Source organism: Planococcus citri, chromosome 2 (genome assembly GCF_950023065.1).
Source record: "Planococcus citri chromosome 2, ihPlaCitr1.1, whole genome shotgun sequence".
NCBI classification, from domain to species: Eukaryota; Metazoa; Arthropoda; class Insecta; order Hemiptera; family Pseudococcidae; genus Planococcus; species Planococcus citri.
Genome location: NC_088678.1, coordinates 48754951 through 48780373, shown reverse-complemented (window position 1 = coordinate 48780373; position 25423 = coordinate 48754951). Strand labels below are relative to the sequence as shown.

The following is a 25423-nucleotide window of genomic DNA, read 5'->3' as shown; positions in this document are numbered from 1 at the left end:
GCATTTTATTTTTAGATTTTACAATTTCAAAAATTTTCATCTGGTAAAACTCTTCAAATGATATAAATATTTTCGGATCAAAGAAAATTCGATAGAAAGCGTACGGTAGAGTTTGGGATGCTGAAATTTATTTTTAGATTTTTGAAAATTAATATGTAGGTATACCTACTTAAAAGTTAATTTTTTACAAAGAAAAATCAAAAGATCAAATTAAGTTAAGACAGATACGCTTAAATTTAGTTGCATCGGGTTTTCGAACCCTCAAATCATTAATCGGTGGTAACTTCGAGTGGGTGTGAATGTCTAGTTGATTTTTAGATTCTCCAATTTAGAAAAATCAGTGCATAATTTAAAAACCCTGAACTATGAACGAAATCAACATTTTTGGAAGCCATAATTTTAGATTCTGTACTTATTCATTTTTTAAATAAAGAATATTTCAAATTCTAATAAAAATTGCAATCTGTTCAATTAAGACTAAAAAGCTAAAATTTAGGTGACGTTTTTTTGTTAGATATAGGTAGAGGTACCAAAGATCATTTTTCGACTAGGTGCCTACTCAAATTGATGGGTCATGGTTTTCAATCATTCAGGAATCTCCAGCGAATTTTTCAACTCTCCAGTCCTCATAAGGTTACCATTGAAATGAGGATTTCAACAAGCAGAATTTTTTGTCGAAGTCGATCAAAACTTTATTGGAGCTTACCTTATAGAAGCAGAATTTCGTTTGGATCCTTTTAATAAGATCTTCTGTTCTGAAGTAGAAAATCTAAAAATTCCTCGAAGGCTCTCAAACATCTTGAAATCGCTAGAAATTGATTCGAGTGGGGTGGGGAGGACCGGGAGGGGTCAAAAATCGAGCGTGAAATGTCTTCGTAAAAGCCTATTTTTCATTTTTTCAGTTTCAAAACTGGAAAATATCCGAGAAATCAAAAATGGCATATTACGTATTCAATTTTAATTTTCAACTTCAATTTTTTCAAAGATTATCCAAAGATCCGAAGAACTTTCAGAGAATTTAAAAGCTACTTAAGGGATGTTGCAGAAAATTAAATCATAATAATATGTTGTTGCAATATCCTCTGCATAGGCTTATTCTGCATCAAAATTTTAAGAAGTTAGGCATACTGCAAATTGAAAATTTTTGTGTTCAATTTTTTCAATTTATACTTGAATGATTGTGTTGTGATGTTGGTGCTCCTTTTTAATTTAAAATATATTGACATTGATAAATGAAGTATCTAGGTAGGTAGGCAGGTAGAGGTACCTATGAAATCTAGGTCGTTGGATTTTCTTTCCCTCATGAAGACCAGCTTTTTGATTTTGAGAATTGAACTAAAGAATAACTTCATTGTTCAATTAGATACATCACACGTAGAAGTCACCCAACTTTTTTCCTTAAAACCATTCGAATTACTGCAATGACATAAATGATTCATGTAATACACTTAATATCAATACAGAAAAATAATAACAAACTACATTAATTGAATATGTTGAAAATTACATAACTGTAACAGTGACTTATTCCCAACAATAAAAGTAGGCACTAGGTAGCTAGGTTATTTTTTTTCCATCACTTAACGCTTATGTACACTTGGTTTCCATTGTGTTACACAAAACTTTTGACCGCAAATCCTTCATTAATATGGTTTTTATTTCCGAAAAATCTTATAAAATCGCAGATGAATCGAATCAAAACCAGTTAGTCTTGCGGTAACCAACCGAAAAGTACACAAACCCAGTTATTTTTAAGGAAGTATATAGAAAACGAAAGTTGTTTATAGCAACGGATCAGATACCTACACACGAGAAGTAGGTAATATTCTCCTTCTCGTACTTTATGCATAATAGGAAGCCAAGCTGCCCTTTAGTGCAATTGGTACTCGAGGAGAGTATCCCTTAGTTTTTTTTTTTCCTCTCAAATGACCATTCTCGATTAGTGGGGCATAAGGTGTTACACGAAATGCGTTCTTTTCAGACTTCAGACCGGTTTGTTTTCGCATTCTAGCTTTACTCCGCAGACGCAGACCCCGAACGAGGATAATTTTTACGTGAATTGAAAACACCAGTCAATGATCTTCGATCATTCGACGTCGTGTCTGTGATCGCGAGGAAAATATTTTTACGCGGGAAATTTTTATTCGCGGAATTTTTTTTATTGCGTAGTTATATAGTGCTTTTAATAGCCTATGCTGTACTTTTAAATTATGAATCGAGTTTTTTAGAGTACATAGTTGAATTTTTCAAGTGTTTGAAAATTTTTTAGTACCATGAAAATTGAAAACGATCTCGTCGAGGTTGTGGTGAAAAAAAGTAATTCATTGTCGGCCATACCGGAGTTAACATCCACCACGAATAATCCACCGACGTCTCCGGAACGAGAAATTGATTACAGATCCGAACAACTTAATCATTTCAAAACTGGTGAGTTTTTTAAAATTTTAATACGATTTTCTAGAGTATACAATTATTGGTTAATTGAAGCTTCTGCGCTCTTATTGTCAAACAAATCGTATTAATACTTCGAAGGACAAGTCATTTTTTATGGCTGTTCTGATTGATTGAGTTATTTGAGTTTCACTCTTATATGAGTGAAATATTATTCCAGTGTGTGGGCAGCTTTCAAACCAGTTTTATGTAAAAAGAGGCCTAATTCCAACATTTGAGAGCATTGTTTACCTACCTAATTATCACGCTACGGTCGGTTAATTAATAAATTACCTACATGAAATTCTGTACAGTATTCGGTTAAAATCAATTTGTTCTGATTAAATATTACTAATGCAATTTAATGACAATAGCAGATGAAAATATTTTCTCGCTGTAATTAAATTTACTCGATTATATTTAGCCAGAATTGTATGAAACCAGTTGTTGAGTGAAATGCTGTAGGTAGGTACCTATCAAGTATGTTCAAGTGAGAGAAAATTATCGAGAAAATCTACTCATGCGCTGAAACATTCATTTTTCGCGGTTTGGTATTAGTCATTTTTTATTTACATATTCAGTACCTACCTAATCTGTAGAAAAAAAGAAGAATGTTGGAACCCAATTTCATACAAATTTTTAGCTTATGATGTAATTCTTCCTTTTTTTTCAAGATTTTCCTTTTAATTTAAAATTGGCCTTATTGAGAAGGAATAGGTACCTACGTGTAAAGAACACGTAATTTTTTTCTCCTTACAAGATTAGATAATACGGGCTCGTAAAATGCACTATTTATAAGCAACGCCGACGAAAGGAAATCATTATTGAATTCATTAACTCTAATTTATTCCGCTTCCTTCTAAACTTGAAATATACGAAAGGCTATTCCAAAATTATACGATACGATGCTGGTTATTTACAAAAATTCGAGTATCATGAAGTTGTCTTCATATCTTGTTTTCAAATGTACCTACTTGTATGTAGTTGGTAAAAAGATTGGCGGGAGGTTGAAACGGATAACACATTCATCTACCTTGAGATTTTTCAGATGATACTACTATAAATTCATTTTAATTTTCATAATTTTTAGAAAATTTTTAAATTATCTGACGCAATTAGGGAAATGCAACCAGAATAATTTTTGGATTTAATTTAATTAAAGTGCATAATTTTAATGCTGTTCGGTAGGGAATAAGTGGGTACAAAATTATTCACATATAATAATATGTACTTATTTGAATCGTTTGTTATTTTCAATGTTTAAATATCTAAAGAAAGGAACACCTAGATCAATTTGATTTGAATTTTTGCGATTATTAAACACAAATGAAGAGTGCTATTCCAAAACTCGCTTTGTCCATTTTTATCAAAGTGCGTTTTTCAGCGGTATCTGGTAGATGAATCTACTTTTCTGTACTTTTCTATCCATCACGAATAATGAGCAAATAAGAAGTAGATATACCTATCTAAATGAGAAAAATATCTTTTGATTATACGAGGTACCAAGACGATAACACATCGATTTGAGTTATACTCATCTACCTTTAGGTATTAGGTACCTACTCGTCACCCACTTAAAAAAAGATTAGGCAGAATATTATACCTATGCGTGTTTTATCGCATTGTTAATTAATTTCATTGATAAATATGAGTTGACCAGAGATTATAATTTGTTGCACATGCGATAGTATTAGATATACTTACTAGATACCTGCTAACATATATTCATTGAATGAGAAGAATCTACTTGCAAACTACTTATTCAACCCAGCGTAAAGTGTTAGCTAATATTAGTGAAGTCTACGTGTATATTTTATTTATACTCTCATAAGATATTATGTATTGTTGGAAGAGAATTATTTTAGAAGGTGAATTTGTCCATCAGTTAAAGTATTTCGTTAATCACTTTAAATAAAAAATTTGACCTTTTTTTAAAAAAGTTGAAGATTTTCCCCCTCTTATTCCTATAAAAACTGCACAGTGCTCAAAAAAATTGCAGCCGAAAAACTTCTCTTGGATATAAAAAGGATCAATTTTATTTACCGTAAATTTAATTATTTCAAAGATTTCAAGGTTGAATGATAATCATATGTTTTGATCTTCAATCGTCGAAGTAGGTAGGTACATTATACGTATCATCATAATTACCCAAGTTTTGATAAAAAATGATTAATTAAAAAAGTACTTATTTAAAAATGAGGAATGTTCCAGTCTTTAACTTTTTATCGTAAAAAAATAAACACCTGCGACGATCGTACATACAGTCTAGGTTGAATTACGAGTATAGGTAAGCACTAAGCAAATACATATCTACAACAACTTAACAAGAAATACTTTTAATAATCGAAATATGTAGCGTACATGTACGTAGCGAGTCGTTTACTTTAACCCTGAAAAATTGTAGGTATTTTTTATGATCGCATTTTTTTTTTCAATGAAGAGAATGATACATGTACGTACCTACATAACACATACCACGTATATAAATTGTACAGTATTTATGGAAGGTAGATGGATGCCCATAAAAGAGAGTATTTTTGGAATTTGCGACGTTATTTTGAGTTTTGTTTCCGTGTTATGTTTCTCTGTGTGTGTAAGTGGATTACTAAAACGTCAAATTTTATCAAATTTTTTAATACGTGTCAGTTATTACGTGATTATTAAATATTACGTTGATATCTATGAGAAGAAGTAAAGTTATTAGTCTACCTTATTTGTATAACTGTCTACCTTATTCCAAATTGGAAATGAAAAACCTCAAGTTAATCAGTACCCACAATCCACCTATTCTTTTGACATAATATTTTACTCCTAGCTTCCCTTCCAAATCAGAGTATCTACCTATGAAATTAAATTTTTTGAAATTGTCTTCCACCAAACGCAAATTCTGTATGTACAACTTATGTACAATTGTACATTATAATCAATTATCATCCTCCTCCCTCCTAACATACGTAGCTATATCGAAGAGTAATCAAAAGGTCACTCCTCTCCTTTCTTTGTCTTGTTTCCAGCACAAACATTTTTGAGATTGAAAGAAAGCACGTGGGCAAAGAACCTGAGGTAATTTAATATATTATATGTATAGATATACCCACTTATAATCTGAATTCTGAAGACATTTTTCCAACTCTTTTTTGTTGTGAGTTGTGATGTGAGTAAATAAAAAATATAATTTTTCAAGTTCTCGCATTTTCATGAATAAATAGCTGTAATAGCCAAATAAAATTAGAAAAATTTCTTTTAAAAAAGATGCACCTATCCCAACTTATAGAAAGAATTTTCGACTGAATAAAAACATCAAAAGAGTATTCAAAAGTATGTTGAATTTCATTTTTCAATTTTTAGCAAATTTTTGACATTTTAAGTTTCAATCCTAAACGAAATTAAAATATGGTAAACGAATGGTTTACCTATAACTACTTTATAAGTTGACGTTAACTTATTTTTGATTCCTTCATATTGATTGATAGAAGGACTATAGGTTTCTCGTATAGATTTCATTTTTCAATTACTTACCTAATTATTGTTTTTTAAAAAAAATATTGTGTTGCTTGTTTAGCTAGCAGTTTTGGTTTTGTTCTGGTTCTATGTATGTAGTTCATTGCTAATGCTTACATACTGACAATGAAAATCAAAATACTGACATATGTAGCAGCGTTATTTATTTCAGTTTTAGTTTAAAAAGCTGAAGAAAATATAAAAGGTTAAAAGATCAACAATAATCTTCTTAAAGTTCATATCCATAATTGAAACATGTGCAATTATTTTTCAATTATGCAGAAAATTGTGCATACAGGGTGCCCAGAAATATCGAACACCCCCAAAAAGTTTTCTACTAAAATACTTTGGTTGGTCACAGTGAATGATAATAATGATAGCACATGATTGGTTGTTGGACTGGAGAGATAACATTCCACCAATCATATGCATCTATTTCACGTTGCCAACCTATATTTTTAATGAAAAACTTTCTTAGGGGTGCTCGATATTTCTGGGCACCCTGTATTAATAACGACTGAACTAGTGAACTAAGAACTTTAAGATTAGGACTTTGACAGTTTGACGTTAAAATTAAAAATAATGATGTGTGCACTTTTATTTTTCCTGATCTAATTTTCAAATTATTTTCCATTTCGATTTTCAACATTTTTCAAAATAGGATAGGTACCTACTAATAATTCCGGTTCAATCGTGTCAAAAAATTTCAATAATAAACACATGCATGATACGCTCTCTATGTTTCCACCGAGCAATACAAAAAGCAAATTAATTCCTTCGGTCGCCACCAGTAGCATCTGTTGTTGTGTCGGTTCATTACGTCATCATCATTATCGCACTTATCGCAGAAAGAGACGAACGAGAGAAGTAGCGAGAACGTTATCTGTTTTTACTTCTTTTTTGTTTTCATAAATAAATTAGTGATCGTATGCTTTAGTCCAAAAGTGTCGTTCCGGTGATTAAATCGATCTAATTATTCAAACAAAGTCGTCGGTTTTACTCTATCGTGTTCACTTCTATGTTAGATCATCTTATCAACGGGTTATCTTACAATCATCGGATTCCTCTATAGGTAAATACTTGCAAATTTTCAAATTTATTTTACTCAAAATAATCGTCAACAGGTGGTCACTTTGGTACCGAAATACCAAATCTTTGAGTTTTTCTCATCGTTACCACCTCGTAAACATCAGCATTTAGCTTAGCAATATTATTCGTTCACTCAGAATTCGAACAACGAGCATTCATAGCTTGGTGGAGTTTACTGGTTCATCGTCATGTATCGTATTGAAATTACCGGAGATACTCGTATTTGAAACATCCAAAATTGCATTCACTCGGTTACAACTTTACAAGTTTGACCGATAATTGGGTCATTCGAACGATGCAGTAATCGATTGTTCGAATGGCTTATGATTTTTGTACGTTATAAAATATCAATTGCGTAACCTTCGGTACAGCCAGAACCTGTGATCCGATAGCATTATCAATTAAGCGTGTAATTATCGATTAATTAAAGAAGAAAGCCTTACGCTTTATACATGCCCGTATCTTTCTTTACTGGATACGAATACGACATACTCGTACTCGTCTCGAACATTGCCCAAAATTCTTGATTCTTCGATGACGAGCAAGTTGTGGTCACCGGTATTGGCCGCAGAAAATTTATACTCGCGATATTATTTTTCTCGTGTGCATGAGTAAGGTGGATTTCCGTCTTGATGACTGTAAAGCTTACTTTTTTGTAGGTTGATGACCTTGAAAATTAGAAGTAAAAACTAGTTTACGCAAATGAAATTTGTTTTTGAAACATCGTCTTATACCTATGTTTTCTTCGTATTGAACTGGCCATCAAGGTTGATGGTAAATGGTCTCTTGTAATTTATTTGACCATTCGCCTCCTACCCAGAAGTAGGAAGTTTTACTATGATCCCATGTGTAAGTTGCTTACTCGATTGCATAAGTATGTATTATTTATACGTACGTAAGTAGGTAGTTTCCTCCCTTGAGTCTTACTCTTGATCGTTTACCGAGGGTTTGGACATTTCCGTAAAGAAGGTAGACTACGTACTTTGGTAAGTTAATGACCTGAACCTGGTCTTTTGGTGAGATTCGTTCAAGGTTTACTATGTTATTTAGTAATTGATTCCATGTTTTTTCTTTTTATGGTACTTACTTAAATGAGTAATTTTTCTCCGCGGTAATTAACAATTCTTTATTTGACAACAGCTATTCGTTTATTTCATTTACTTGTGTTTTTTCAGACGTTAATATCAATATTTATCCCGAAAATAATCTAAATATGCCGGCCAATGCAGCTGATGTGAGTATAATTTGAAATTTTCCTTTGCGATTAGTATACCCTTATCAAAGATAGTGCCAAAAGTTATCAGTGTCTAGAGTCTATTCTTTACATGAAACCTACAGTTACTGATTACTTGCAGCTTAATATATCTTTCAAACGTTTAACTAAAAAAACATTGAACTCGAAGTAAACAAAATTTTTGCATCATTTTTCCCTATTCATTTGAATTAAAAATAAGGCAAAAAAACTAAAAAAAATTTCTTCAATTTTCTCCATCAACTTGTAATGAAATTCTGTTCCTCGGAATGAGAATTTTTAAATTGAATCTCGAGAATAGGTTACGTTTTAAATTGAAATAATTCCTAATTTCCTAACATATAATTTGTAGCGTGTGAGAGAATCCAGATCGACGTAACAGAAACTCTTTTTTTCGAGCTAAAAATTACATCAAGGACTTGTACCTATCTATTACGATATTAGCTATTTGCATATCGAGTTGGTTTTATGATTGTTATGCATAATAGCAATAGGAACGTGCGCAATTGTAATGTTAATTCAAAAAGCTTTATGTGTTTGGGAATATTGTAATTTAAACGGACGAATGTATGTATTCTATTTTAGCTGGTACAGCGATGCCGCAATGCGTACGAAAGTGGAAAAACGAAATCCATATCGTTTCGAGAAAAACAACTCAAACAGTTGTTGAAAATGTACCAAGAAAATGAATCTCAATTTATCGCAGCCTTAGCTTCGGATTTACGTAAAGTAAGTGTACTTAGACGAGACACGAGAGCCAACTCCGGTGTATCTAGCTTATATTGGCTTAGAGCTGGAGAAATGGAAAATTTTACCAACCCATTGTGGTGCTCGTGCATGTACGGAGGTGTTTTTATTTTCAATTGTGAGCTGATATTGTGACGATGTTGTTGGGCTGTTCTAGAGTAAAAACGAAGCTTATTTATCGGAAATCAATATCGTCGTCGCTGATGTCATAAATACACTTCATTATTTGAAAGAATGGACTGCGCCGGAAAAAGTAATATGTTTTTCTTATTCGTAGCATTGTAAACTTACAAATGAGTGGTGGCATTTCGAAAAAAAAAAAAAAAAAAAAAAAACAGAACAAAAAATGTAATGAAATTTTAATAGGAACTTGAAATCAGATTCTATGTAATTTTTCATGTATTTTTTCGTAATTTCGCTTTCGTTTAAAAATGAATTCATTTCCTGATGCGATATTAGGTACATTTTACCTAAATAATTATATTCTGCATGAAAACGTATTCTTAATTTTTGGTAAAAATTCAAAAAAAAATCATAGTTAAGGAACTTTTGAGAAATTTATGCCGTGAAGACACTTTACTAAATGTTTTTAATGAGAACATTTCAATTCAAATAGAATGCAGGTAATTGAAAGTTTCTTGGTTTTTATTTTCCTGAATTTTCTTTTTTAATGAAATGAAGCTACATTAATTTCAATTTGATTTTAAATATTTACCATCTTGTTATTTTAACGACTGAAAATTGTTAAAATTGAAATATTAAAAGGTAGGTAGGTTCAGGTAGGTATTATTGTTGCTTGCGTCATTTTTATTTCTCGGTTATTTTATATTGGAGGTCAAGAGGGCAGACAAATAGACTGGACGGATTTCCCAGGAGTCCTCTAGTTCGGAATCCAGCTGTCTGAACCGGTTTCAAACAGCAGATCGTATTGTCATTTACAAGAAATGGCTTTTCCGTGACTTGTACATACTACATACGTTGCAATCGAAACAAAATTTGAAATTTACTTGTATGTAGTTTGAAAAAATATTCGTAAAATTATTTTATAGTTGGTTTTTGGTTTCAGGTTTTTTCGGAATTTTTTAAAAAGGGGGATTTTCAATTTTTTTTTCTAAAAAAGAATGTTTTCGGTTTAATTGTTATTTTTTTAATTTTGAGAGTTGAGACCATTTATAAAATTTGTTTGTAGTTCAGGTTTTGAAAAAAAAAATCAGAAGTGGGAGGGTGTTGAGTTTTATTGCGATTTTTCATTGAAAAACGATTTTGTTTCGGTTTCAGTTTAAGGTATGACAATTTTTTAAATTTTGGGGTTGGGACTGTTTCTGAAATTATGTTTAAATTGATTATTATTTTGTGTCGATTTCAGTTTCATCTTCGATAATTTTTTAGAAAATGTGCTGCATTTCCGATGAAATTGAAAAGCACACGCTTGCTCCTGAAAAAACCTTCTTACAGGAAATCATTTGGAGTATTACAAAACCCTAATCGAAAATTCAAGCTCCTCATGCTCAAATCTATTTTTAAATTTTTGGACAATTTTTATTAAAAAAAAATTTTTTTGATAAGCAGTGGTCATTTTTTTATGAAATTGAAAATATTTCCGATTATAGAATCGTACTTTGAAAATCCCTTTGAAGATCCATATTGGTATCTAAAAATTATTTCAGCTTTTTCTAAAATGCCTGATTCAAAAATTCATTCCTCCAATGAAAATTCTGGTTGAAAATCTTGAATGGCTTTACCTCCATTCTTGAAAAAAAAAAAATCAAACTAAATCGTCTCCTTGCTGAAGAAAATAAAATTGAAAATGAAACAGTTGAAATAGCCAGACCTATTGGAGACTCTAGAACTGCTCAAAACGGTTCGAAACCACTTTAAATCGATTTATGAGGGGGAGAGGGTGATCGAAAATAGGGTACATTGCGTACCAAAATTTAAGTTTTTAGCCTTCTAGGTTGACTTGAGTAAAATTTTGATTTTTTCTCATTTTTAGCCCAAATTAATTTTTCAAAAACTCACCTGAAATTGAAAAATTTATTTGAGTACCTACCTGAAATTTTGGCTTGTGATATATTTATGCATGATTTGTGAATGTGGTTTAAAATTCCTGTACTTGAGTGTCTCTAATTTCTTCAATTTCAGAAATTGGTTAGTTCGTAAAAAAAAATTAGTTTGTTTCAAAGGTAGAACTGGAGTTCGTGTTTGAACTTGACGAAATTCACAATTTTAAGCATTCTGATGAACTTTGTTAACTTGTTTCTCTCTCTACATTATGTAGCTCTTTCAATTTTAAATATTGACTATAATGCAAGAAAACATTTTTTTTCCATCTCAAATCGCGATGCCATCACCTTTAATGCATGAATATAATTCTAGTGTCATAATGTGATATAAAATCTTTGAAATAACCACGCCTTGATCTGTCTAGGTGGAAAAAGGACTAGCAAATGCTTTGGACGACGTTCTGCTGTGCAAAGATCCTTACGGAGTTTGTTTAGTCGTCGGAGCTTGGAATTATCCCATCCAACTGACTTTGCTACCCGTCACCGGTGCCATTGCCGCCGGAAATTGTGTAATCATCAAACCCTCGGAAGTATCTCCAGCTACGGCTAAAATCATCGCCGAATTAATTCCAAAATACTTAGATCAAGTAAGAAAAAACACTTCGAATCTGTCAAAAAATTTCCACTCAGCTTACGTCGACGTGAAAAAATGAAATTTCTCTGCCAAATTTTTGCGGTTGGTAATTTTTCTCATTTTTCTGCCGAAACTTAGCCATCAAGTAATAAAATCTTATGTAGAGAACACGTGCACCAGTCGTAAAGTTCATAACAAGGTTTCTTGCAAATCGTCGATTACGTAACGCGATTGTGGGTTCAGTTTTACGATAATTTATTTCTCTCTGTCTCTTTCTTTTTTCTTCCGACGTTAATTAATTAATAAAATATTTCGAGTAATGATTCTCTTCGCAAAATCATGTAACTTTTTTTTGCTTCTAATGATTTATATTTTTTCTCTTTCTGTTCTTCGGAATGGAAAATATCGTATATCGACTTCTCGAGCTACATTAATCGGGTGAAATTTCAAGGTTATACGTATTTGTACCAACATAAGTGGGCAATGAAAGTTGACAAAAATAATACCTATACAGTATGATTCACATGCTATATGAATATTTGCGTTGTTATTTTCACAGGATTGCTTTCAAGTATACTTGGGAGGTGTAAATGAGACGACTGAATTATTAAAGCAACGTTTCGATTATATTTTCTATACCGGATCAACAGCTGTGGGTAAAATTGTCAGAGCTGCGGCCAACGAGTATTTAACACCGGTGACTTTGGAGTTGGGTGGTAAAAGGTTGGTAATGCGAAATGTATCTTTTATGTTTTCTGCATAGCCAACGACGACGATTAATTTTGTTTTACGTTTTTACAGTCCTGTTTTCATAGATAATACAGCCAATTTAGATATTACCGTGAAACGCGTAATGTGGGGAAAATTATTAAACGCCGGTCAAACCTGTATTGCTCCCGATTACGTATTGTGCTCGCAACAAATACAAGCTCAATTTGTCGAGAAAGCCAAACGTATATTAGCTCAATGGTATGGGTCGAGCGCAAAAAATTCAGCAGATTTGTGCCGTATTGTTTCAGATAAACATTTCCAGTAAGTGAGGTGTTCTATTACAATTGGAGATAACGGCAAAGTGTCGTCTCAATTATCTAAATGGGGATTTTTAACCGTTTCTTCGTTCAATATTGAACGTTAGGTATATTGAAAAAGTATTTTGGTAATATTTTAGGAGACTGAGGGATCTAATGAGTAGCGGCAAAGTGGCCGTAGGAGGTGATTTTGATGCCAGCGAAAGATACATAGAGCCTACTATTCTAACCGATGTCAAAGAAGACGATCCTGTCATGAAAGAAGAAATTTTCGGACCTATTTTACCCATTGTAACGGTGGATAGCGCTTACGAGGCGATTGGATTCATCAATAAAAGGTAATGCCCCGCGTTTCGATTGTTTTGCAGCTTCGTTAAAGATTAAATAATGGGTATTTTTGTATATCTCCTTATTAGACCAAAGCCATTATCGTTGTATATATTCTCATCGGATAAGAAAGTTCAGCAAATGTTCTTAACGCAGACTCACAGCGGATCAGTTTGCGTCAACGATACGCTAATGCAATATACCGGTTAGTTGGTGTTGATTATCTTTGATCTCGTTATAAAGTCTGAATTTGTTTATATTTTATTGAGATATATTTTACGTGTTTCAGTGGATACGTTGCCATTTGGTGGAGTTGGAGCGAGTGGCATAGGAGCTTATCATGGCAGATATACTTTTGATACTTTTAGTCATAAAAAGAGCGTTTTAGTGAAAAATTTCAATCCGATTGCTGAATCACTTGGAAGGTAATATCTCGTGAACTGTTTTAATTTTACTTGCGATCTGTAGAAGTGGTATGTTGGAGAAAGCTTGACTCGTTGGAATGGGAAGTTAGAATATGTTGAAATTATCTGTTATTCGTTTTATTACCCAATTTCGCTGAAAAAATTCATAATCATTTATGAAAATTTCACTTTCGAGTACACTCGAATTTATTTGCTTTGAGGAACAATTTTTTTAATCAATTTTTCTCCTCTCTCCCTTAATAGTTGCATTCTGACTCGAGAAAATTTTGATTAGTGGTTATTTTCTACTGGAAGACCGGATTCTTCAAATTTGTTCATTTGAAATTGAGAGTTTTCAACTAAATATCACAAAATTTCTTCGCATTGAAAAAAAAATAGCAAGGTGTTGAAAAACTTATAATTTAGTCATTCCTCTTGCAAAGCTTTTTTTGGTCCATCAGAAAAATGTTGATAGCATTTTTGAATTTGGTGATAAATGAAATGTTTGAAAAATTTGTTTGCACTTGACTCATTATTATTGGAGAATAATTTGCATATTTTCGTGTCCTTGAACTAGACGGAATATTTAGTAACGAAATTGAAATGCATTCATATCAGGAAGTGTTTTCACTGAAAGAAAAGTTTTTGGATCTGATCCAGAAAAATCGAAAGAGTGTTCAAAAATAAACAACCAGGCCAAATTTTTAAATTTAAATTTTTGTTTCTTTATTTCTGACGAATTTTTAAAAATTGAAGGTGTCCGCCATTCTTCATGAAAAAATTAGCTTTTTATCAGATTAAGGTGGGAAGCTGAAATTTAGTTTTTACTCCATTTTCGACCTACAGAATCTATTGACAAGAGTTTTGAGCAGTTCGGACTTTCTTAAAAATTTTTAAATCATACAGAGTTTTTAAAAAATTCCATGGAAAAAGCCTAAATGAATAAAAAAAATCCAGTGTTTGTAAAAATATCCAAAAGAGCATCCAAAATACCCCATTGGTACAAATTTTAGGTGCTAAATTTCATTCTGAAAATATCTTCGACTAATTTTCTGTGAAAATGTCAAAATCAGATTAAATGTAGATAGTGCGTTTAAATTAGGCGTGCATCCTATTTTTGGTCTTTCGAGTAGATTGGTGACAGTTTCAAGTCGTTTTGGAGCCTCCAGTAGATTTTTAGAATTTTTAATTTTCAAGAAATCTCATATAAAGAGCCGGAATGAAATTCAGCTCTCAAAAATTCAAATTGGCTTTTCACGAAACCTTTTCGACTAATTTAGAGACAATTTTTCAAATTATTTTCTTTTTGGAAGTTCTGGTTTTGTATTTTTCACCAGCAATTCATTAAAAAAAAAATAAAATGGCAATTCGTTTTGGAGTGGAAGATAGGTCAAATTTCAGTTTCCAGAACTTCACTATGAGATGAAAAATTCATTCTACCTGGTGGTGTATTTTCAGATGCTCGCTTGATTTTTCGTTGTCTTCATTTTCAAAAATTTTTTGCTATCGATTAAAATATGTTTTTTTATTATTGAAAAAGCCCATATTGAATAATTTTTTAGGATTTTTTTCATGAAATTAGCATCCTAAAAATTTTAATTTTGTTTCTGTTCTCAAGAAAAATAAATTGATTGTTAGTTGGATTTTTTTGAAGGGGTGGGGGGAGGGCGTGAGATCTGAAAAAGTACTTCGATAGGATGATTTTTAATGGGCTTTCGCTGATAACTGCTACATACGAGTACATTCGTTCACTGTTTCTGACGTTTTTTCGAATTTCATCAAGTGACTTTTGTTCCTTTCAATATGGAAATAGGCAACTCTGTTTACACGATTGCATAGCTTAGTGCATATCTTTTTTTTTTTTATTGTTTGAATATCTGGATACAGATTTGGGCACACCCTCACCGCCTCAACATGCCACGAGGCTTTTATGAGGGTTAGTGCATATCTAACTCGAATCTTTGGAATTAGGAGTAATTAGTTGCATTTTATGGCTGATTGAATGAGAAGTGGGGGGGGGGGGCTGGCGTAATCTAAACGTACAAAGTTGCTTCGTGATCTTGTGTTTCATAATTCAATAAGTATTGATATTGAATATTTCAAAAAAATCAAATTTTATGTTATACTTTTGCAGTGCACGTTACCCTCCGTTAACCGACAGGAAAACAGCAGCAGTGAAATTTTTATTAGCCAAAAGATACGGCCTGAGCTTATCGTTTTTGCCATACTTGATCGTATTCGGCTGCGGAATGGCGTCTGCATTTGCGTTGAAATACATAGCCAAGGTACGTAAAATTATTACCTACCTGCGGCAATTGTTTTACGTTCTACTTATTAAGCATTAATTCATCTTTGGTGTGGAATATTGTAACAACATTGTAATATTCTCATTTTTGCGATACGCACGTTTTCATTTTTCTTTTCTTTTTGTTTGATTAGTTTTCTATTTAAATGGTTTGTGTGTCGTTAGTATAATTTTTTTTTCTAGCAAAATTTTTTCAACTTTCGATCGTATACTCGTATAAGCGATGAGTTATTCAAATATTTCGCGTGTTAATGCTTTTCTTTTCACGCTTTGAGTATTGCATTGAATTAATCATGTTGCAAATTCATTTTTTTAAAATATCATAATTTTTGGAATAAGCTAAGGCTTATAAATAGGGGTGAGATAGTTTTAATTTAATTCTGCATCCATAATGATGAATAGATTAAAATGAAATATGCTGGGGTATTATTGTGTGTGAGAGTGTGAAATTGGGTGGATCGAATTTTGTTTCATTGTTTAAATTTCCAGAAAGTGATTGAAACTTACGATTGAATAAATAACCAAATTACATTTTTTGGTGTTCAAGCTCTCTTTTTTTTCCAAATCTGAATAAATTTCAGATCTTTGTGTGTAAGGTACATACTTTTACCTAAAAGTATTCGTTAACCTTATAGCTTTTATGAAATGATGTTTTGAGAACCCTGTATTTGGTAATGACGAAAAATTCCCTGGCCTTGTAAGGATCTCTTTAAAAAAAAAAAACTTTCATTTTATCGAGTAATTTATTGGATTTTTTGTTCAAAAAAGCTAAGAAGTGGGATTTTAATTGTTTGAAAAAAAATTCGATCCACCCCCTTGCCTGCTTATAATTTTTACCAACGTAATAAATTATATATTTGGAATTTTTTTAGCTATAACCGTATCCGGAATTTCTTTGGTGCCTGGTGATTTGAGTTTTGAATTACGCAAGGGCGTTTAATTTTAATATAAAACCACGCGAAATATTTTGAATTCATTTACGGAATAGTGTTAAGTGCATTTTTTTGTCTGTTAAATGTATCGGTAATTTTTTTGTATAGCGTGTAAATATTTATTTATTTAATTTAGGTACATATAATTTTTTTCTCATTTACGATATCACGTAATTTATTAGAGATTTTATAGTCGTTGTAAATTTTTTTAAACTATTTATTTTGATTTCATTTTCATTTCCTCATGAACAATACTTTATATTGGTCGATGTTATATCCATATTAAACGTTATATCGGTATAACACTTGTGATTTTGATCCTTATAAACGATGCACGTTTTTATATTCTTTCATTTTTACCCACATTTTTTCATATACATTGCGTGTGTTGGTATCTATCTGTGTAATAATGAATTTTTTAACACATATTTCTGGTGAAATGTTGCGGGGCACATGGTAGTTGGTTTTTTTTTCAAAAGAGAACACAATTTACACCACGTACCACGTGTACGAATATTAATTTCTCTATTAGTTTGTACTTTGTACAGCGAATAATTTTTTTTATTCTTTAAACAGCTGGAGATTATTTGATGATAAAATTTACTATTATAGGCACTGTATTCGGATGACGGTAACGAGTAAATAATTCAGAAAGTTATTGAAGATTATGGCTGGGTCGTTGCACAAATTTAAATTAACGGTAGATCTCGCTAATTTAAAAAAAATCATACCGTGACGTATATTTTGTGATATTTTACATTACCTTTATGTTTTAAAAAGAACATATTATTTTTATGTTGATAATTTTTGAAAAATATTTCTTTTTTCTAGTATGTTACCTGCTCTATACCCATATACGAATATAGATATTTACTACAGTTTTTAAATCGAATAATGTTTTAGATAACTACCTAGCGGCAAATATTTATTTTAGATTTAATTCTTCTCTCTTTTTTTCCTTCTTTTTTCTTTTTTTTTTTCGCAACTGTGTGTGTGTGATCTTTTTTAATCGAAAGGTTTTTGTATTTTTTAAAATTTGTTAATAGACGATTAAAAATTATGTAATTGAATGCGATTTTTATTTTTATTTTTCATAGAGGGATTACCTAAATGGTTTCGAGAGGATGGAATTTTTACAAAGTGAAATTTTTTGAAAATTGTAATCCACGTGTTTGAGGCATGAATGTTTTTTTATTATCTATCCGACTTCGAAAATTGTGATGTTTTTTTGAAAGAATTAATTAATTGGCCCGATTTTCTAATGTTCGAATTTCAAACTCCATTTCGTGAATCTTTATCAATAAAATTTTCGGTCGCTTTGTTTCTTTTTTTTTTTCAAAATTTGAAATAATTTATTTGAAAGTTGAGAATCTGAATTTATTTGAAATCATACAAGAACTATTCAGAAAAGTCTTCTGGGCATCAATTCCATAATCATGAACGAAGAACGATCTTTTTTTTAATCTGAAGAAAATTCATGGATTGTTGTCCCTCCCTAGTTTGCAACTCGCAATCCCTTCATTATGTGTACAAAACTGAACAAATTTTCCAAACGTCAAGTACTGTATAAAAATAAATATATCTCTAGCAACAGCAGATTATTTTTGTGATAGTTTGATTAGAGCACATTGACGTAGGATCAGTTCCGATTTGAGATTTGAACAGAATTTTTGTACGTTTACGAATAATGAGTAATTAGTATTGACGCGATTAGCGGTGACGCAAATTTTTGATAACTTGCTGATGTTTTTAAACTTACCTGTTGAATTATGACGTAGGAGGTGTGAGCTAAATTGTTCCAGAACATCTACCAAGTTTCCAGCACAAAATTGACATCATGTTTTTGAATTTTTAATGTTTGAAAAACAATGCGCATTGCTATTAGATAACACTCATCTCATAATATCAGTAGTGTTCATCAAAACCTATAAGGCTTTGAATTCGCAAGTAAGTGAATTTATTGACTAAGTAATTCTATTTAATTTATGTCTGAATAAAAAATAAAAAGTCATAATTCGGAGAATTAAAATCACCTGATTAATAATGGTATTAGTATTACTCATACAAATGAAATATGGAAAATAATGTCAACAAGGAAAAATTTCCCTAAACTGTAACTACTGTAAGTTGAGATTTTCTTTACTAGGTATCTCACATCATGTGAAATTCATGTTCATGAAAGAAGTCAAAAGAATTTGGCCAAATTTTGTTGCGGCCTTCATTTTGAGTTGACCGTTATCCAGAAAAATTTTTAGCTACGAAGGATGTTCCTGAAGAGATTTGAACCTTTCCATGAGAACTCATTTTCCAAAAAAAAATGTATGGTGCTACTGGTTGCAGGATTAAATTATTATCGCTGATTTCAGAAAATCCACAAAAATAGCCAAAAACTAGTCAAATTTTTTCGAGTTTTGAAATTGAAGATATTCATTGATACATTACTGTACATATTCTAAAATAGGTACCTACCTACTCGCATTCTCCGAGTCTTAGGAATTATATTTATAAATATTTTTGCACAGTTCGAAAAGAAAATCATTTTCAGAACATAAAATTTTTCAAAAATAACTGATTTGAATTTTTTTATTTTTTCATTTTCAGCGAATCAAACTTGACAAGATCTTTAAAAGCGACTTTTTACTATTGTTTTTCAATTTTTGAATTTTGATGGACGTGAAATTTTGAAGAAATGGCTTTAAAAAAATGTTGAGCATTTTTAGACAATTTTCGATAATTTTTTCTGCACAGTGAGCCTAAAATATTTGATGCTGTGATGAAGCAAAATCACGTAGCTGAATTTCGGTGTGGTGGGAGCTTTTCATTTTTTCAATTTAGGTAAATTTTAAAAATTTATTCCAACTTGATTAATGAATTAAATATGAACATTGAACTTGGGGCCAATCTGAATTTAGACGAATACAGTTTGAGCAAGTTTTTTTTTAGCAAGTGGGGGAGGTAAAAACAAAAACACTGATAAAATTTCAAAAAATACCAAATGGGTAATTTTAAATTCTAATACTTACTTAATTGGTACTTTATACCAAAAAATAAAAGTTTACTGTACCATACTCTTGATTTTATTTTTAATTCTTAGAATTTCTTCATCTCAAAAACCTTTTGAAATTTGAGCATTCGAACTCAAATTAGCCCAAGTGAAGTGAGGATAAAAGCAGTGGAGTTTGGAAAATGAAACAAAATCACTCTTGATGTGAGAAGTTGAATTGTTTAGTTTCAACGGTTTTCTACGGATTTCAATTCAATACCAAAAAGAGAAGAAAATTAGATCATTTGAATGATTTTAAAAACTATAATTTCCCATACCTCAATTATTACTAACACTGCTATGATGCTCCGAATTTACCTACTCATTTTACTTTGAAAAACTACAACCGGACGCCTGATTTACGTACATTGATTACATACTACATAGGTATTTTCAATTTTGCATCAATGAATTATTTATTTACTGTTCCATCCACCTACGCTGTATTTTTTTTGTTTTTTTTTTTTTAATAGCGATTAATTTATCAGCGGATAATATTGTAGATACCGAAGGGGACCCATGATACGTATTGTACAAAGTACCTAGTTAAAATACATATATTATTCGAAGAAAAATTGTTATTAGAAAAAAATATAAACTTATATATTTTTGAAAATAATTATGTACATACAAAACGTAGTAAACTGAATAGTACATGAGTAAGTGACATTTTTCATAGGTAACTAATAAATTAGCGATAAAGTTATTACTAATAAACGTTATTCACGTTTACAAAAATAAATTTTATTTTTGATTTAATAAAAATTCCTAGTAGAAACAATTCGTTCGTGCGATAGTATTTATTACACATGGAAGATAGGTAATCGTTCGTAACGAATCGAACTCGCTCATACAACAGTAAACATGGGAGAAATTTGAGATGAAAAAAAAAAACACAAAGGGATTAATACTGCTTCTTCGGGATACAAACTCTAGACGACATTCGCTTTTGGTTGTAACAACGCGACATATTTTATTACCTACGTATGACTGAGACAATTTTTTAATACTTTTATGAAATTTTCAACACATCTGTTTCTCGTCATTTGACCCAGAAAAATCATAAATTTTCGTGATTCACACGCTCGCGTAAGTTGTAGAAAAAAAACACACACACACAAAATGCATACTTAATTGTCTATTACAATTAGAATTCCATAACTTTCTGGATTATAGACTTTTACGAACACAAGGAATAGTATCGATGCTGAAATTTTTTAAAAAATATGGCACTACAAAGTGTATAAAAAGTTGAAAATATATACGACGTTACACACAATATTTTTCTTCAATAGTTACATTACATCATTTCGCAAACATCGCGTACCCGCACAAATTGAACACGTTTATAAAATGTGCGGTAAATACGGTAATTTCTAGTGGTACTCAAATTCTGAAATTAACATTTCACATTTTTTAATGCTTACAATAATACACAAGCTTTATGGTGATCGGTATTCCTTTTTTTGACCGCACATCTGACAGCTTCTTCAAATATCTCATTTAGGCCTTTATTATGTAAAGCTGAACATTCCATGTGTTTTCGAGCTCGTATTTTGCGACTCATTCTTTTACCTTCGCTCAACGTTATTACTTCTTTGGGTGTAGTGCGAAGGTCACATTTGGTGGCTGTAAAAAAAATTCGTATTGCATGTTATTGTAAATTTGCTTTACATATAAATTACCGAAGATGAAGCTCTAGCTGTACGTAAACGAGAATCTAATATTCGTGTAAGTCGCCTCTTCGCTTATGCGAATGTACGATTCGAAAAATACATAGGTATGATTTTTCTGCATAACTGGTTATGATAACTTCAGAGGATACTCACCGACTAAAATTATCGGCACGTCTGGACAGTATTTCTTTAATTCTGGATGCCATTTGGTGATAATATTGTCGAATGAACTTCTATTACTAATCGAGTAGCATAATAAAAAACAATTCGTCTGAAACAGAAAAAAATACACGATTAAAAAATTTGCGTAAGCAGCAGGTAGATGACTAATTAATTTAAATTGTATAGGAAGTGAAGTTATGAATTTGGAATTTGGAAAACAACTCTTTTCCAACTTTTCAACATATCTGTACCTACTTATTACATACTTGATCCAAAATAAACTTTTTTAAAAAAATAATACAACTTTTAAAGTAAAAAAATCCGATGAATAGAAGTAGCAGGAGGGTTAGTCCAATCTCGTTGTTGAATACCCATCTAACTTACCTACATAATTTATTATTTTTTTGACGAATGATTTAAATTCTAAGAACAATTTTTTTTGGATGAAGCAAAACTTAGAATTTTAAAAGTTTAGTTGGAATTATTTTTTTTCTTTTTGTTTGCAAGTTAGGTATATTTTTAAAACATGATTTTCAAAGAAATTTAACAAATTTATGATTTATGAACAATATTTGTAACATTTTGTTTTAATTTTTTAAAACTTTTCCACAAGATTCTGGATATTTTTACTTAATGTACCTATTATTGTTTAAAGAAATTGAGTAGTTTTTATATTTTTTTCAATTTTAGAAGAATTTCATGAATTATTAAATAATTTTTTCATCAATGCTTCAATAAAAAATCAGAACATGAGTAAAAATCCCCTACCAAAACAACACAGGCACCGGCCTATGCCTATCCACGTCGAAAAAAGTATTTCAATTTTATTTTCAAAAATTAATTTTACCAAATTTCTTTTCCTATACTTTCATTTGATCCGATTTTGATGCTCATTCTATGAAAACATTCAGAAAATTTTGTAATTTATGGCCATATTAGGCGAGTAGAATTGGGTTTATAACAATCTGAATTTTTTACATTTTTAATGGTAGACTTTTACTCATGAAGCATGCTTCGATGCATGTAGCTACAATGAACAACATTTCGCTAATATTAAAACACCCATCTTGCATTTTTTTTTTTTTTTTTTTTTTTAAGATACGCGTACCTACTTATTTCTACCAAAAGTATTGTCATATGTGTGAAAAAATCGACAATTTTTTTTCTGAGAAATTCGTCATTTTAATGAATTAAATTAGTAGTATACGTAGGTACTAGGTACACCTAATCAAATGATACGATTGCATGATTTCAAAACTGAATAATAAACTGCATAAAAAATTAAAAAAGTGATGTGTACATTAACAATAATAAGCATTCCACCTCTCTATGTGTCATATCCATCGGAAATTCCCCATATAAAATTATTTCGAAACAAATTTCCATTTTTTATAATTATTTTATTTTCAGATACGGAAATACCTATCAATTAAATTCAATAATGAAATTGAAAATGTTCAAAATGCCAATTCGAATATTAAAATGACTATAACTAATTAAGTACCGCAACGGCGAAGAAAAATGTTCGAAAAATAAAATAAATACCTAGTAAAATATATTAGATAGGTATACTCATTAGGTACATAATATGTATTAAGATGGGAACAAATACGTACATTTGGATAAGATAAAGGTCGCAATCTTTCGTAATCTTCTTGGCCAGCAGTGTCCCAAAGTGATGCATTGTATGGTAGACCATCTACGTTGATTACTAGCGAATAATTATCAAACCTAAATGAAAATAAAACAAAATTAGTGAATTATTTATTATCAGTTAATTAATTACCTACATATTTTATCATATTATGTAGTATTCCCTGGAAGTTGCAAGAAATAAGGCGAACAGTACTTTATGGTTATCTATACATACAAACACAGGGTGTCCTAAAAATCGTCAAATGTGATTTCTTTTTTCAAGAATTCGATCACCAAAAATTTCAACAGAAAAAAAGGATGAATAAAAAATATGGTTTAAAAATTGAACAGAAGACAAAAAAATGTGTGTTTTTTTTTAATTCAGAGAAGTACCTTACCTATAAAAGTGATATTCTCACCTAAAATTAATAGATCAATTTTACTTCAGAAACCTACCTAGTGTTTTTTGTTTTTGTTTTTTTTTTCTGAAAAATGGTTTTACTTTTTATCATATTAATTACTTAATCATAAGAAAAATAGATTTTTAGAAAATTGGAAGCAATTTGTTCAAAAAATTCATATTCTTACATACGACCTACTTCTTAATCCACAAAAATCTCAAAATTTTCAATCTATCCACTCCCAAGATACAAATATAAAATGTTGAAATTTCAACAAGGCAGGATATGATAACTCCAGAAAAGGGTGTAGGGTGACAATAGACGGTTGAGCATTTTAAAGCTGATTTGTATCCGTAATTGATAATTTGAGTTAAGTAAGGTCGGTATCTATTTTTGATTCAATCTAAACCTATCAAAGGCCATTTTCAACATCTTTTTTTATCATAGAAAAGCTCAAGCTCAGTTTTAAAAAAAATCACGGTAGCTGTTTCAAGACTTTTGGAACATATCAGGTACCTACCTACTTATGTAACATGTACGTTTACTATGTAAGGTGGATGCATCATGAGAATTCAATTAAATTAATACCTACCAGCACTTGTAATGAATATAATCACTCCAAAACATTACTTACTTATCTTTATGCAATTCAAGTTGTTAGTTAATTGCACGATAAAAGTAATGGGAGTATGATATCATCACGTTTTTTAAATTCAAAACTCGCAAAAAATATTAAAAATTTAAAAAATACTCGTAAATAAAATTCTGAAGCTACTTACACTGTAGGAATATATTCGGTGGGGAATTCGTGAGACGTGTACGTAATCAGTATGCAGGTCTTTCCAACCATGCCATCTCCAACTGCGGTAATTTTCAAATTTCTTTCATTTTCCGATTGACTAATGTTGGTGTGTTGGGATGAAATGAACCCATTCGTATATTTATCTTGCGTCATTTTTACGCCACCTGTTCAGACAAAAAAAAAATCAGAATTAAAAATTGAATACTTCCACGTCATTCTTGGTTGGTACAAATTATTTTTAATCGAGTCAATGAAAAATATCTACTAATGGTGAACAATCATAAAGAATCGAGTGTGTGGGTAGAAAAATTAAGAACTCTATGAACTTGACCTATTATGGAGCATGAAAGGCACAACCAACCTAATGTAATAGACCAATAGTTTACCCCGCAAACAGTTGGTGTTGTAGAGATATTCAACTACTATTCATACGTATCAAATGGCAATTTTTTTCTAAAACCTGCACCGATGATATCGATGACAGATTCATCTCTACCTGCGTGTTTCCGCTAATAACCATGAAAACACGTTTTTACCAAATTACACACGCCACATTACGAGTATTATACTGTTAGGTTAGATATACACATAACTTATATCAGGTGAGTCACTGTAATATGAGTAAAGAAGATATCAGAGTCCGTCGTCCGGCGTTATATTTTAAATATGCGGACGCGTATCGTCGGCCAGAGGAATTTTTCTTATTTCAGCGAATTCTTCGGTATGTAATGGTAATAGTAGTATCTGCCTCTTTCTATTGCGATACTTTTCAGCGTTATCGAAAACTTTACACGCGATGATAGAAAAAAATATCAATCATCGAATGATATAATGGAAAGATAAAAAATTAAATTCTAGGTACCTTAAGTCTTAACAGTTAACTCCTAAGCCCTTCTACGTAGGCCACTTATCAACTCACTCGTCACATTGTCGCCAATTTTATTGACGAGAAATTTCCATAAATGATACAGGGTCTTCGAATGAATCGTAATTACGACTGTAATTAATAATTCTGAATGTAATCATTTTTTAAAATAAACGAATGTGCTCTA

General features: G+C 31.0%; 2 protein-coding genes across 7 annotated transcripts; one reads left to right on the top strand and one right to left on the bottom strand.

The window, feature by feature from the left end:
- The first annotated feature begins 2000 nt into the window (after positions 1 to 2000).
- Positions 2001 to 25423, top strand: LOC135836222 (aldehyde dehydrogenase, dimeric NADP-preferring-like). Of its 6 annotated transcripts, none has more exons than XM_065350915.1 (12): positions 2001 to 2427; positions 8196 to 8254; positions 8858 to 9001; positions 9177 to 9272; positions 11448 to 11669; positions 12216 to 12379; positions 12458 to 12688; positions 12825 to 13022; positions 13101 to 13216; positions 13301 to 13436; positions 15550 to 15700; positions 22944 to 25423. In XM_065350915.1, the coding sequence occupies exons 1-12, from the start codon at positions 2274 to 2276 to the stop codon at positions 23031 to 23033; spliced, it is 1761 nt and encodes a 586-aa protein (XP_065206987.1). In that variant the 5' UTR covers positions 2001 to 2273; the 3' UTR covers positions 23034 to 25423. The 6 variants fall into 6 exon arrangements, with proteins under 6 accessions (XP_065206987.1, XP_065206989.1, XP_065206990.1 ...); XM_065350917.1 differs by lacking the exon at positions 22944 to 25423 and adding an exon at positions 17229 to 17722 and having other exon boundaries at positions 2002 to 2427; XM_065350918.1 differs by lacking the exon at positions 22944 to 25423 and adding an exon at positions 16593 to 16995 and having other exon boundaries at positions 2003 to 2427.
- On the bottom strand, positions 20271 to 24524 carry RhoL (Rho-like). The gene is made up of 4 exons (XM_065350926.1): positions 24349 to 24524; positions 23150 to 23264; positions 21525 to 21642; positions 20271 to 21324 (listed from the first exon to the last, which is right to left on the bottom strand). The coding sequence occupies exons 1-4, from the start codon at positions 24522 to 24524 to the stop codon at positions 21119 to 21121; spliced, it is 615 nt and encodes a 204-aa protein (XP_065206998.1). The 3' UTR covers positions 20271 to 21118.

Coding starts and splice junctions, on each gene's coding strand:
- LOC135836222 (XM_065350915.1), top strand. CDS start 2,274: ATGAAAATTGAAAACGATCTCGTCGAGGTTGTGGTGAAAAAAAGTAAT. Junction 8,255..8,857: donor TGCCGGCCAATGCAGCTGAT/GTGAGTATAATT, acceptor ATTCTATTTTAG/CTGGTACAGCGATGCCGCAA. Junction 13,437..15,549: donor ATTGCTGAATCACTTGGAAG/GTAATATCTCGT, acceptor ATACTTTTGCAG/TGCACGTTACCCTCCGTTAA.
- RhoL (XM_065350926.1), bottom strand. CDS start 24,524: ATGACGCAAGATAAATATACGAATGGGTTCATTTCATCCCAACACACC. Junction 23,265..24,348: donor ACCGAATATATTCCTACAGT/GTAAGTAGCTTC, acceptor ATTTTCATTTAG/GTTTGATAATTATTCGCTAG. Junction 21,325..21,524: donor CGTGCCGATAATTTTAGTCG/GTGAGTATCCTC, acceptor TTTTTTTTACAG/CCACCAAATGTGACCTTCGC.